At 53.9% G+C, this 14,025-nt stretch overlaps 2 protein-coding genes across 2 annotated transcripts in view; both read left to right on the forward strand.

Annotated features, from left to right (window-relative positions):
* Positions 1–176: 176 nt before the first annotated feature.
* On the forward strand, positions 177–11,107 carry RAB10 (RAB10, member RAS oncogene family). The gene is made up of 4 exons (XM_041476429.1): positions 177–341; positions 5,126–5,215; positions 5,858–5,959; positions 8,204–11,107. Exons 1-4 carry the CDS (start codon positions 261–263, stop codon positions 8,285–8,287), a joined length of 357 nt encoding a protein of 118 aa, XP_041332363.1. The 5' UTR covers positions 177–260; the 3' UTR covers positions 8,288–11,107.
* A 1,507-nt stretch (positions 11,108–12,614) lies between these two features.
* GAREM2 (GRB2 associated regulator of MAPK1 subtype 2) overlaps positions 12,615–14,025 on the forward strand; it is an 8,938-nt gene continuing 7,527 nt past the window's right edge. The window contains exon 1 of the mRNA XM_041476430.1: positions 12,615–12,723. Within this exon, the coding sequence (XP_041332364.1) occupies positions 12,615–12,723 (109 nt within the window). The remainder of the gene's footprint in view (positions 12,724–14,025) is intronic.

Genomic DNA, 14,025 nt, shown 5'->3' on the forward strand with positions numbered 1-14,025 from the left:
TAAAAATACAAAAATACATTAAAATACCTAAACAATTTTATACATTTTAACTAAAACTATGTCCATAAAACTTCTAAAATGACATTTTTCAAATTTAAAAAAATCAAAATTACAAAGACGTACAAATCTATTTAAGAAATAGAACAGTTCTGGGTAAAGCCAAGCGCGTGCGCGGCCGTGACGCGCTGCGCTGTCTCGGCAGGGACACGGCGGGCCAGGAGCGCTTCCACACCATCACCACCTCCTACTACCGAGGGGCCATGGGCATCATGCTGGTCTACGACATCACCAACGCCAAGAGCTTCGAGAACATCAGCAAGTGGCTCAGGAACATCGACGAGGTGAGTGCCGGGGGCGCCGGTTTTTGGTTCCTTTTCGTGCCTCTGTCCAGGGTTGAAGGCACTCGAGAAGATGGTTCAGGTGTTTAGTGTTCCTTACAGCCTCACAGCTGTGAGTTCTGCACTGACAAGGTACAAAGTGGCCAACTGGCTCTTGGTGCAAGGTCTTTGAAGGCTAAATTATCCAATTAAGAAGTGACATTTAAATTATTTTCACTTTTAACCCAATAATTAATCCCTCAAAGTCCTCAGGGTGGGCTTTTCTGTCCAATTACAAAATACCACCCAAACCCATGGAGAAGAAGGTGAAGAAGAAGGAGCAGCCTCTGCCCCAAAACCTCCATCTTGCTTTATATATATGACTATATTCTAAAACCCCAAACTCTGAGTTTCCCACCCTGTGCTATCACCCACTTCTAACCAACTCCACACCCACAATCCCAGTGCTGTCAGTCAATTTTGGAAGCCTTCTCCAGCTCAAATGCAGTGTTCTCCTGGGGGTCAGAGCCTGTCAGCACAGAAACCTGAAATTCTCAGCATCCAAAACTCAACAAGGGGGGCTGCACACTAAACAGGATGCTGTGGTGTCCTGAAACACCCACTGTGTGCCTGAGCAAAGTGTGTGCCTGTGCTGGAGGAGGCTGGGCAGTGAGGAGCTCGCTGGGAGCAGCTTTGGGAGCAGCTCAGAGCACACGGGGGGCAGAGGGGCAGCACAGCCAGGAGGGGCTGCAGAGTAGCTACACTGTGTGTTACTACTCACAGCAGCTGTTCCTCGGTGTCTCGGTTTGAAAGGTGTATGCTAAGGGAGGCAGGAGCTTCCCTTGAAATGGAAAATGTAAACCCCCTCCCTCTGAATTATTATAATGATGAAATTAAGAGGCTTTCAGGGAAAGATACAGGAGCAGGAATAACAGTTATTTACTAGGAAAATTAAAAATACAAATGCAATAGTACAAACAAATAAAAACAATACTGAGAGTGTCTGAATAGGAGCTGAGCCCTGTGTGTCAGGGTGGTGGCACAGTCCCATCCCATGGGGGCTCAGCCCTCCTGCAGTGCCAGCTGTGCTTCTGCTGGAGCAGGGATCCTGCACAAGGCTGGAGTTTTCCTCTGGAGCTCCAGGGCTGCTGGAGATGGGCCTGCTCTTCCTCTGGGAATGCAGGGCAGGAGAAAGCTGCTCCTCTGGGAATGCAGTGGGCAAAGGCTGCTGTGCTGTTCCAGGCTCAGATTGTATCCAGGTAGGAATGCTTGGCTCCTCCCCTGGGTGGAGCATCTCCCAATGGGATGATGGAATGTGATCAGCCATGCAGGGACACTCACTGGCCCATTTACATAAGATAAATTAATAATTAATGGCCCATGAACAGAAGAGATCTCCTGGAGGGAGGACTGGTTATGGAAGAGATAAAGAAAACTGCCCCAGTTATCTTCTGATAACTGCCCCACCTCTGACAGATAGAATACACACCCCCATTTCCAACCTAAGACGCTGAGTGTGAGCGTGGAAATCCTCCAAGGTAATTCAGCATCACCATCTCCACTCCCTCGTAATCCTGCCATGAAATATTTGGAGATTCCTCATGGCTGGTGCAGGTAGCTTGGCTTCTGGCAGCTGATCCTTGCCCTTGACAGAGGAGAACCAGGACAGGGAGCTGGATAATTTCAGGCAAGGTCCATTGAAGCAGAAGAAAAGTGATGTGGAAGCATTAATTGCCTGGATCCCCATGAGCTCATCCTCCAGGAGTTCTGAGCTGGCAGGAGAGCAGCACAACTGTAGTTCCTGTTTTTGTTACGCTGTTCCCAAGTGGAATAAACGTTTGGATTTTCCTAGAAAGCACAGAGATGGCTCTCTAGACCTGAGCACAGGTGAGGCTGTCAGGCACTGCTCAGTGGAGCCCTGAGGCCGGAGAAAGCAGCACAGCAAAAATGAGATGTTGGGATTTGAATTTCCCAGCGTGAGAAGTGGAACACGATGGTGTTTGTGGAGAAGTGCCCTGTGTGGTGGGAACAGGAGAGGGGATAAGGCAGCACAGGAAGAGGCTCAGCAATGGGTTGAACTTGAAACTGAGCCTTTGGACTCTGCAGTTGCTTTGTTAAAAAACTCAGGGGTGTCCCAGGTGATGATGGATGTCATTGGTGCCAGCAGGGCTTTTGGTGCCCTCGTGTTGTCGATGTGGGCCACACGGACTGGGCAGCTGATTTCAGGTGCTTTGTGGAGGCTGCTCAGGGGCTGTGGCTGTAAAGGGGATGTTGACACCTTAGAGAGCTGTTTTTGTTATGGGAGAAGCTCAGGAATGGAGTGTTTTTGCAGAAATCACAGTCATTGAGGTTGGAAAATCCTTTGGAGCTCATCCCCTGCCCTGCCAAGGCCACCACTGCCCATGTCCCCAAGTGCCACATCCACACAGCTTTTAAATCCCTCCAGGGATGGGGACTCCACCTCTGCCTGGGCAGCTGTGGGGAATGAATTTTTCCCATCTCCTTTCCTGCCCAGCAGCTTTGCAGCCCCTCTGGAGGGTTCCCTGGGCTTGGTGTGACCCCAGTGCAGGACCCAGCTCTTGGCCTTGTTGTCCCTCACCCCAGTGGTCCCAGCCCATGGATCCAGGCTGTCCTGGTCCCTCTGTCCCCAGCAGATCCACATCCCAGGTTTACCCAGCAGGGTGCACCTATCCAAGGCAGGAGCAGCCAGTTTCTCCAGGAGAATGAAATAAATGGGCAGGAGATCTTTCTCCTTTTTCAATGCCTTTATTAAAGAAATTCAGCTCGGGTGGGGAGAACTCGACGGGTCACGCCCACGCCGCTGCTGCTCCCAGGAGTGGCATGAAGGAGGAGGATGATGATGATGATGATGATGAAGCAGCTTTGTCTGCTGGTCTGCAGGCAGAGCTGGGCACTGTGTCCTCACAAGAGATTAGCAGATTCCTGCTTTTCAGTCCAACACTTTGGGTCCTCTCCCTAGTTAACATCCTTTCAGGTTAGGGTGAGAAGCAAAAAAGGATCCAAGCAGGCACTGGACTACGCGCCCATCCTTAGACATCACCTAGGTCCCCTAATTCTATGTTGGCTCGTTGTTTTTAGGGGTTTTCCTGGAAAATTGTAAGATTTAGTGCGATGCATTTCTCATCTGCATACTAGCTCTGATGCCACTCCCATTCTCCTGGTACTGCAGGGTCCCAGTGTCCCAGCACCAGGGGGACAACGGCTAATCACCAACCATTAACAGGCAATTGAAGAAGAACTCTTAACAATGAAGCTAACTTAACAGCAACCAGTCCAACCGGTTTTAACCCTGCAACCTTAAACAAAAATAGATAACTTTCTATTCATAACAAGGTGCCAAAGGCTTTAGCAAAGCCCAGGCAGATGCATCCTCAGCTTTTCCCTCCTCCTTTGAGGTCACAGTGTCACAGAAGGAGATCAGGGTGGTCAAGCAGGACCTGTCACAAAGCCAGACTGGCTGGGCCTGATCTCCTGCTTGTCCTGCACGTGCTGTGTGATCACAGCCCAGGTGATCTGCTCCAGCTCCTGGAGTTCCTGCATCCTCCTTCAGTACTTCTGGAGCCTGGTGTTATAGGTAAAAATTCCATCAAGCCAATTTAATAATTAATAAAAAATAGAATTTATTTCACGACTGATGTACAGTCTCGATAGCTAACAATCAAAGGGACAGCCCTGAACCCGGGATAGGAGCTGGGTGAACACTGACTGCAATTCCCTCTGTTCACTTAGGCTGTGGGTAGAGTCAGTTTTTATACTGTTTTTCCTGCCCGAGGCAGAGTCTCTTTTCTTCTTTTCAGGGCTTCACACATTTATGTTGGTTTTTTTTTTTCTCTGGGTTGAGTTGAACAAAGCTGTGTCTGAGTTTCTTCTTTTCAGGGTTTCACATATTTATGTTGTTTTTTTTTTTCCTCTGGGTTGAGTTGAACAAAGCTGTGTCTGGGTTTCTTTTCTTCTTTTCAGGGCTTCACGCATTTATATTGTTTTTTTTTTTTCTCTGGGTTGAGTTGAACAAAGCTGTGTCTGGGAAGTGATGGATGCCAATCATGAGTTATTGGAACCTGGCATTGAGATGCGAGCTCCTGATGGCTCTGGCTATCTTGATCTAGGCACTCACTCATCGAGCATTCACTGTTGAACCATCCCCGAGAAAAGGCTCATTCCTCACGGAGCTGGTCTATTAGCTGCTAATTAAATGTATCTCTCTGCTGCCGGCTGTGGTTTCACAATTTTGTGAAGCAACATCTCCGTTTTTGCCTGGTGTGCTTAAAACTTTTAAGATTTCTTACAAACATAACATATTCCCCATATATTTCACATAAGCACAAATTATTCCAAAATATATGTAACATCCTCATCCCTGCCAGGCTCACAGTGCATCCTCCTGCCCCACACCGTGCAGGAAACACGGACCCTTCCCCTCCTGCTCCCTTTGGAGACCCTGCCCACTCTCTGGTTGTGTTTCTGGTTCCATTCTCTCCCTCATTTCTCTCTTTGGGTCCTGCCCCCTGATTTCCTCCCCACTCCCTCTTTCTCCCCTGGTTCATCTCTCATATTGTGCAGTGACAAAGCAAGGAGGGAAAAACCATTAACCAGTGCTAAGAAGTCAGAGGGGGATTAATTAACAGCTTGTTCCTCTGCCCTGCAGTGAGTGAAGCTCCATTGTGGGCAGCGTAAATGTCCCCTGATTGCAGGTGCAGATAATGGCCTGGCCACACCCGAGTGGAGCAGATATTTTGGGTGTGAAGGGGAGATGTGTGACCCTGTAACCCTGTCCTGTGTCCTTCCAGCACGCCAACGAGGATGTGGAGAGGATGCTGTTAGGAAACAAGTGTGACATGGAAGATAAAAGAGTTGTCCCTAAAGCAAAAGGTGAACAGGTGAGTATCAAACAAAAACTTCTTTATCCAAGTCAGCAAATCACTGCCAAGACTTCTGCCTGCTCCAGGGGGTTGGGATGCCCCAGAGGGGTGTGCCAGGGAATGAATGCAGGAGCTGATGGATGTGAGTCCTGGAAATGTTTGCTCAGAAACTGCCGTGAATGGGCTGAGCTCAGCTGCAGTTTCTGCTTCCTTTGATAACTCAGCATTCCCAGACATCCCTGAAGTTCCTCACGGTGTCACAGTGTGTGGTGTCTGTCCTCTTAGGCCCAGACACAGCCTGGGGATTATTTAGTTGATTTAATTGTTCTGAACTGTGAAGTTCTGAATTTTCTGAGCTACCTCACCTGGCAGTGCTGCTGGTGCCCACAGGGGCTGAGGGAGTCACAGAATTACAGAATCCCTGAGGCTGGGAAAGAGCTCCCAGAGTGTGAATGCAGCCTGTGCCTGATCCCCACCCTGTCCCCAGCCCAGGGCACTCAGTGCCACATCCAGGTGACACCTGCAGGGATGGGCACTCCACCCTGAGTTCATGTCTAGTCAAGTATTCCCTGCTTTATAAATGCTGCTGATCCCAAAATGGTGATGGCACCACTGGAACATCCCCAGCATCTCTAACCTCTCTCTCTCTGTTTGCTGCAGATTGCCAGGGAGCACGGTATTAGGTTTTTTGAAACTAGTGCAAAAGCAAATATAAACATTGAGAAGGCATTCCTCACATTAGCAGAAGACATTCTTCGAAAGGTAGGTGCTCACAGCATTCCTTTGGAACAAATATCCTGAAATTCCAGCTCTCCTGTTGTGATGTTCACCTGTGTTATTGCAGTTTGACTTTGCTGTGCTGCAAAGGAGTCCCTGAAGGAGCAGGGCTGAACTTCTGTAGCTTGTTTGATGTTCTGTTGTTGTAGGAGGCCTGCCTACAGGGAGTAACATCCAGGGAACTGAAATTCCTGTTTGTTTGGCCCTTACACTCAGGGTTGTGCCTGTGCTGGAGTTAAATGTTTCCATTGGTGTGGAGGGAATTGTCCTTTCCTGCCACTGTGTCTGTCCGTGCACTGACAGCTCCTGAGGGGGAGTTGGGAAGAGTTCAGGTGTGGAGGGTGGGGCAGGAACAACCTCTGCCCCTCCCAGCTGTGCTCCCAGCCATGGCATGTCCTTGGGGGTGGTTCCATTGCCCCACATCATCTGGTGGTTGGCTCCTCTTCCTCAGAGGTGCAGTGTGCCATGGAACCATGGGGTCAGTGAGGCTGGAAAAGCTCTCTGAGCTTTACCAAGGCAAATCATCCCCCAGCACTGCCAGAGCCACCACTGACCCATGTCCCCAAGTGCCACATCCACGGGGCTTTTAAATCCCTCCAGGGATGGGACTCCACCACTGCCCTGGGCCTTTTCCAGTGCTTAACAACCCTTTCCAGGAAGAAATTCCTCCTGGTGTCCACCCTGAGCCTGCCCTGGCCCAGCCTGAGGCCATTTCCCCTTGTCCTGACCCTGTTCCCTGGGAGCACAGCCCGACCCCCCCTGGCTGTCCCCTCCTGTCAGGGAGTTGTGCAGAGCCACAAGGTCCCCCCGAGCCTCCTTTTCTCCAGGCTGAGCCCCTTCCCAGCTCCCTCAGCCTCTGCTGGGGCTCCATTCCCTTCCCAGCTCCCTCAGCCTCTCCTGGGGCTCCATTCCCTTCCCAGCTCCGTTCCCTGCCCTGGACACGCTCCAGCCCCTCCAGGGCTCTCCAGAGCTGCCCCCAGCACTGGAGGTGCCCCAGCAGTGCCAGCACAGGGGACACTGCCCTGGCCCTGCTGCCACCCTGGGTTGTCTCCATGGCCTGTGGCAGATCCCTGTGTGCCCAGAGCTGCTGTACCTGTGGCCCTGATCTCTGTCAGGAATAGGAAATCCACCAGCTTCCTGCAGGTGCCACTGAGGTGTTCCAGGACTGAGCTGGGCTGCATCCCTGCGTGGCTCTGGGGCTGTTTCTGTGGGATGTGCTCCCATGGCCAAGGACTCAGTGTACACAGAAACCCCTGTGCTGGAACATTGCTGCCTGGGAGCAGCTCATGGGAGCTCTGCAGCTCCAGACACGTGGGCTGGCCAGCTCTGGCCCTTGTTGTTCCTGTTCCTACACAAATGAACCCCATCCCAAGCCTGGCTCAGCCCTGCTTTCCTCCCTCTCCCATGTGGATAACGTCACCCAGTTGTCACTGCAGTCCTGTCATTTCTTAATCAGTTTTTGACAAGCTTTGTGTGATAAATGGGGTGAAAACCCCTGGCCTTTGGTGAACAGGAGGTCAAGCTACAAACATACCAACATTTGGGTCTTAAATCTTCATTTTTGCCCTCTGTCATTATCCTGGGGGTTCTTTTGCAAGGCTGTGACAAAGAGAGTTAAAAAGGGAATGTGGAGAGTGAAGTGTGGTGAGGGTTTAGCTTCCTTTCCAGACAGCTGGAAGTAGATGTTGGTGTTGGATCAAACCCACAGGAGTGGGGTTTTGGCTTTGGTGTCACCAGGTTCTGTCCTGTGACAAGGAGGAGCTTGTGTGCCCTTCCTTGGCAGCTGCTGTGCCACGAGCAGGGAGCAGAGGCTGGGAACAAGCCCAGTTTATCCATAAAAACTGTGGGTTTTGGAGGTCACTAGTTCACATCATCTGAGTTCAGCTTGTGGTGTTTTCAGGCTGGGATTTCCTTGCTCCACCAAACCCAGCGTTGGCTCTGCGTGCAGGACCTAAAACAGTTCCACTTGTCTTTGGGGTGGTCCCAGTTCAAACTCTGGGCTTTTTCTCAGTTTCCAGTTTATTTAAAACAAACCAAACAACAAAGAAAAAACCCCTTAAGTTGGTTTTGCACATTTGTGCTGGAGTGGGGGGAGGATTCCCCGCGTTTCCGAGGAGCTCTTTGTGCACAGCTGATCCCAGTTCCCTCTGCTGATGCCAGCCCCCAGCTCTGGGTGTTTTCCTGGGGATCTCCAGAGCCACCTAACTGTGTTCACTTGTTTCCTTGCAGACCCCTGTAAAAGAGCCCAACAGTGAAAATGTAGATATCAGCAGTGGCGGTGGGGTGACGGGCTGGAAGAGCAAGTGCTGCTGAACCTTCTCCTCTCTCACCAATCGCCATCCACCGCCCCTTTTTTCTCGCTGCAAAACAAACCACTCTGCCCGTTTTTTAACCTCAAACCAATGGTTTTGTTCCTCATCTTAACCAGCTCCTGCCTCCCCTTGGTTTTCCGGCTAGGACAGCTTTTCCTACTCCAGTTTTCTCGACACATGTATAGGAAATTCATCTCCGTGACTTCATTTCCATGTCCCTGCTCAGCTCACCACTACGTTTGGGTTGTATTATAGTCCCGTCCCTCCTGCCATTAAACCCCAGAGCAATCATACTCAACTCTCTTCTGCGAATTGTATAAGAATAAAGGTTAGAATTAACAATTGATTTTGTACAACAGTGGAATTTTCTGTCATGGATCATGTGCTTGAGTCACCATATTCTCTAGATGCATCAGGCAAGAGCCAGGAAAAACTCATTTTCGCCTTGAGTCCGTGAGTGGGGTTTCTTTGTCCTGTGCCTTATGTGGAAAAAGGAACTTTTATTTTCACTTTCTTTTCTCTCTTCTGGTGGAAGCATGTGCAGGAGACATCCCATCCCCCCGTGCCATTGAGTCCTGATCTCTGTAGTGGTTGCTTTCTGTAACGTTGGTGTCATGCATCGAGGACAAAGGGTGGTGCAAAACAAAAGCAAACTCCATGTAACCTGCTGTGTCTCCTCTTGCCAATCCCGACGTTCCCAACTCTTCCTGCTGCCATTTTTTTTTCTCACTTTGCCGCTCTTTCTTTTTTTTTACTTTCTTTTTTTTCCTTTTTTTTTTTTTTTTTTTTTTTTTTTCGCCGTTTTTTTTTTTTTTCTTTTTTTTTTTTTTTTTTTTTTTTGCCTGCATGCTGCTTTGATTTGCATTTCTCCATGGTGTGATGTGTTAATGGAAAGGATGGCAACGCGGTGTGTTTGCCAAAAATTTAATACAAAGCACTGATTTAGCTTCCGAGGTAAAAATGTTGAGATTCCTACTAACCCCCCTAGGCCTGTCCGTCACTAGTGGTTCCCTCCTCCCGCGTAGCCCCGGCCTTTCCCCCCATATGGAAGAGTTATTTGCATGCACTAGTTTCTATGGAGGGTGATGTGGTTGTCTACTTTCTGTGTATGAATATAACATGGATTCCCAAACTGACAGCAGTTCATTAACACGAGCTCCCAGCTTCTGTCCCCGAGGGCTGCGGGGCCGGGCCGAGGCTGAGCGGAACTGGATGGAAAGAGAAGGAAAGGAAAGGAAAGGAAACAAACCAGCCAGCGGGCAGTTTAATTTATTACCTCCCTGGAAACTTTCCACTTTCCAGTGTCCGCAGCCGCGCTGGGCCAGCCCCGCCCGGGATCCCGGCGGGCGATCCCCGGCATGGAGAGGCCATTCCGGCCTCCCTGCCGCTGTCACCCGGCCCTGCTGGCCCTGTCCTGCCGCTGCTGCCGCTGTCACCCGGCCCCGCTGGCCCTGTCCTGCCTCAGGAGGGGCCCAGCACCGCCGCTGCCGAGCGCTCTCCCTGCGGGAGCCTCTGCCCCACGTGGATCGCCAGCTGCGGATCCCCGGCGCTGAATCCCGGCCCCGGCGGGGAGGACACGCCGCAGCCGCCCCGAGCCCTGCTCCGCTCCTGGGCCCCGCCTGTGCCTCGCTCCGGCCGCGGCCTTGGCACCGGGACTGGCACGGGACTGGCACCGGGAATGGCACAGGACTGGCACCGGGAATGGCACCGGGACTGGCTCCGCTCCGCCCTTGCCGCAGCCGCTAACGCTGAGTGAATTTTAATGAAATGACGGTGTTTTAACACGGAACTCCTGGTCCGGAGCGGCTCCTTCCCGTGTGGGGACTCACCCAGGTGTCTCCCTGTCCCTCTGTATTTGGCATTTTGTCCCCGTGTGTGTTAACCCTTCCCAGGCGAGTGGCTGGTGAGCTCGGGCTCAGCGTTGTACAGAGTCCGGCCGCTTTCGGCTAAATCTGCACTTTCTAACGCGATCAAAAAGGGAAAAAAAAAAGGCGAAATCTACATCAAGGGGTTTTTTGTATAATCCTTGTTTTAAACGTGAGCTTTTTATTTGCTTGCAGGGGCTCAGCTCCCTGTGTGTGACCCCTTTGTAGACGCTGTGCCCGTCGCAGGCACAGGTGGAGCCCAGGCCACTCGCTGGTGCCACTCGCTGCCGCCGCCGCCCCCTCGTCCCTCCCCGTCAATAAAAATGAGCTGTTTCTCTCGGGTCTATTTCTGTTCCTGTCCAAGCTCCAGCTGCACCCGCGGGCTCAGGCAGGGCAGGGCCGGGAGGAGGGAGCAGCTGAATGCTGAAACAGATAAAAACCCCCTAAAAAAAAAATTAATAATAATAATAATAATGATCATGTCGGCAGTGTTTGCAGTAACTTGATGTCTGCTGGTATCTCAACTCCCTGCTAGTTCCAGACTAACTGCTTGTGAAAGCTCTGCTTGGAACCCCAGCCCAGCCCTGTGGAGTAGAGAAGGGCAGCGGGAGGTGTCAGCAGCCCCTCCGTGCCCTTTTGTCACCAAAAAAGTGTTAAACGATGAAATTGGTCCTGCTAAACCAAACCCGAGCTTGGCTCTGTCCCACGGCCGTGTCACACGCCGGGGTCGCTTCGTGCCCTCGGACTCGGACGGTGGAATAAAACAGCATCAAGGTCTTGGATTAATTCCCATGCCGACAATTTTTTACTTAATCTTTTAATATTTTTGCTACTCCACTCTGGCTTTTTATTTAAAACACATTCTTTTGTACCACTTACTGTATCAAATTGTATAAAAGATCACTGTCCCATTCTTGGTCGTACCAAGAGCAAATAAAAGCTTTTATAAACTTGCAGTGGTGACTTCCTGGGCCCCTTGAATTCCCTCTGGTTCCGGTGGGAGTGAGCCCAGCCCTGGAGGAGGGGGGATGAGTCTCCCCAAACTTTCAGGACTGGTTTGGCTGGGGGTGGAGCTGTTCCTGCTGCCTTTCCCGAAGCTGCCCGTGGCGTTTTCCGAGGGCAGGATGGTGGGAAGGGCAGCGGAGGGTCCGAGGCTGCCCCATCCCTACGTGGGACCCCCTTGGGAGAGGGGACAGATCTTGGGGGTGTGAGGTCTCCTCTGAGACCCTGCTGGAGAGGGCCTTTGGGCGTTTTTTGGGAAGCAGCTGTTCCACCCCGTGTTCTGCACCCCGTGTTCTGCACCCCTGCCTTGGGTGGGAATGGGGGTGGCTGTTCCAGCTCTCCAAGAGCTCCCACTGCTGTGCCACTGTCCTTCCCCACCCTGTCCCCTCTGCCACCTCTCCAGCCTCCAGAGCTGGGTGATCCCAGCTCTCTGCAGCCTCTGGGGGCCGGGGGTGTCCCCTCCAGCAAAGGCCAGTGAGGGACCATCGTGGTGACAGCAGAGGACCCACTGCTGCTGCTGCCCTCCTGCTGCCACAGTGTCCCTGTTCCCAGTGTCCCCAGTGCCACGGTGTTCCCACTGCCACGGCGTCCCTATTCCCACAGTCTCTCCATGCTGCAGTGTCCCCACTGCCATGGTGTCCCTGTTCCCACAGTGTCCCTGTTCCCAGTGTCCCCAGTGCCACGGTGTTCCCACTGCCACGGCGTCCCTATTCCCACAGTCTCTCCATGCTGCAGTGTCCCCACTGCCATGGTGTCCCTGTTCCCACAGTGTCCCTGCTCCCATAGGGTCCCCAATGCCGTGGTGTCCCCACTGCCATGATGTCCCTATTCCCACAATGTCCCCGTGCCGCGGTGTCCCTGCCACCAGTGTCCCCATGCCGTGGTGTCCTTGTTTCCCTGTCCCACAGTGACCATCGTGGTGACAGCAGAGGACCCATTGCTGCTGCTGCCCTCCCGCTGCCACAGTGTCCCTGTTCCCACAGTGTCCCTGTTCCCACAGTGTCCCTGTTCCCAGTGTCCCCAGTGCCACGGTGTTCCCACTGCCACGGCGTCCCTATTCCCACAGTCTCTCCATGCTGCAGTGTCCCCACTGCCATGGTGTCCCTGTTCCCACAGTGTCCCTGCTCCCATAGGGTCCCCAATGCCGTGGTGTCCCCACTGCCATGATGTCCCTATTCCCACAATGTCCCCGTGCCGCGGTGTCCCTGTTCCCACAGTGTCCCCGTGCCGCGGTGTCCCCGTGCCGCGGTGTCCCTGTTCCCACAGTGTCCCCGTGCCGCGGTGTCCCTGCCACCAGTGTCCCCATGCCGTGGTGTCCTTGTTCCCACAGTGTCTCCATGCCGCGGTGTCCCTGCTGCCATGGTGTCCCTGTTCCCACAGTGTCCCCGAATGCCGCAGTGTCACCACTGCCATGGTATCCCTGTTCCCACAGTGTCCCCGTGCCGCGTTGTCCCCGCTGCCATGGTGTCCCCGTTCCCACTGGCCCGGCTCCGCTGGAGCCCCGCGGCGCTGCCCCTCGACGCCATCGTCAGCCAGTGCCGCCTGCCCACCCTCGTCTGCCTCGGGCAGGGTGAGCCCGGCGAGGGGGGGATGAAGTCTGGAGGGACGACAAGGAGGAGGGAGGGAGGGAGGTTGGAGTGATGGGGAGGAGGAGGAGGGTGGGAGGAAGGCTGGAGGGACCAGGGGAGGGAGGGAGGGAGGATGGAGGGACGGAGAGTGAGGCTGGAGTGATGAGGAGGAGGGAGAAAGGATGGAGTGATGAGGAGGAGGGAGGGGTGGAAGGCGGAGGGATGGGGAGGGAGGGAGGAAGGCTGGAGAGTGAGGACGAGGAGGGAGGGAGGTTGGAGTGATGAGGGAAAGGGAGAGACGAAGGACGAAGGGACCGGGAAGAGGGAGGGAGGAAGTCTGGGGAGAGGAAGAGGAGGGAGGGAGACCGGAGCGACGAGGAGCAGGGAGCGGCGGAGAGTAGAGGGACGGGGAAGTGAGGAAGGCTTGAGAGTGAGGAGGAGGAAGGGAGGAAGGCTCGGAGGAAGGGATGGAGAGTGGAGGGATGAAGAGGAAGACAGGAAAGGTGGAGAGGTGAGAGGAGTAATGGTGACTGGAGAAGTGAGGAGCAGGGAGAGAGGAAGGCTGGACGGGTGAAGAGTGGGCTGGGAGAGGCTGAAGGGATGAGCAGGAGAAAGACTGGAGGGACCGGGAGAAGGAAGGAGCCTGGAGTGCTGAGGAGGAGGAGGGAGGCAGGGAGGAAGGCTGGGGCCAGGTGAGACCAAGCTGCTGTCCCGGATCCTTCCGGGCGGGGGGGCTGGGACAGGGCGGGCTGGGGACCCTCAGGGGGGGCTGGGGACCCTCAGGGGGTCTCTGGGCTGCTGCCCTGCGGGGATGCGAGGGGGGGAATTGTGGGGCCCAGGCTGCTCCCACTCCCCCCTGCCATGGCCCGGCGCTTTCCCCACTGTCACCCTTCCTGGGTGACACTCTGGAGGGGCTGCGACCCACCCTGTCCCCTCCCCACCCTCCCTGGGACACGGCCTGGCCGGGGGGGCCTGGCTGTGACCCCCTCCCCAGCCCAGGCTGAGGGGGGAGCAGGGGATGGGGCAGTGTGGGGAGCAGGGGGTGCAGGGACCCCCGGCCTGGCCGTGTCCCCCAGAGACAGGGGGTGCGGGGGGCCCTGGGGGGGTCGGGGTGCCGCGCTTCTGGAGGGTTCCCGGGGGGGCCTGCGCCGGCCCCGACTCAATAAACTTCTTGTTTGCGGCGGCTGCAGCTTTTCAGGGGGGACAAAGAAATTGTTTCCTGGGCAACTGGCGGCTCTTGGCAGCGGCACCTGCTCATCCCTCGCTCCGTCCGTCCGTCTGTCCGTCCGGCGGCGCCGGGGGGC

The sequence above is a fragment of the Pyrgilauda ruficollis genome, unplaced genomic scaffold, assembly GCF_017590135.1.
Source record: "Pyrgilauda ruficollis isolate IOZ18807 unplaced genomic scaffold, ASM1759013v1 scaffold381, whole genome shotgun sequence".
NCBI classification, from domain to species: Eukaryota; Metazoa; Chordata; class Aves; order Passeriformes; family Passeridae; genus Pyrgilauda; species Pyrgilauda ruficollis.

Bases quoted from the DNA above. Each gene is read 5' to 3' on its own strand.
- RAB10 (XM_041476429.1), top strand. From the start codon at position 261: ATGGGCATCATGCTGGTCTACGACATCACCAACGCCAAGAGCTTCGAG. The intron at 342-5,125 runs GTGAGTGCCGGG...GTGTCCTTCCAG, and splicing joins GGCTCAGGAACATCGACGAG to CACGCCAACGAGGATGTGGA. The intron at 5,960-8,203 runs GTAGGTGCTCAC...GTTTCCTTGCAG, and splicing joins CAGAAGACATTCTTCGAAAG to ACCCCTGTAAAAGAGCCCAA.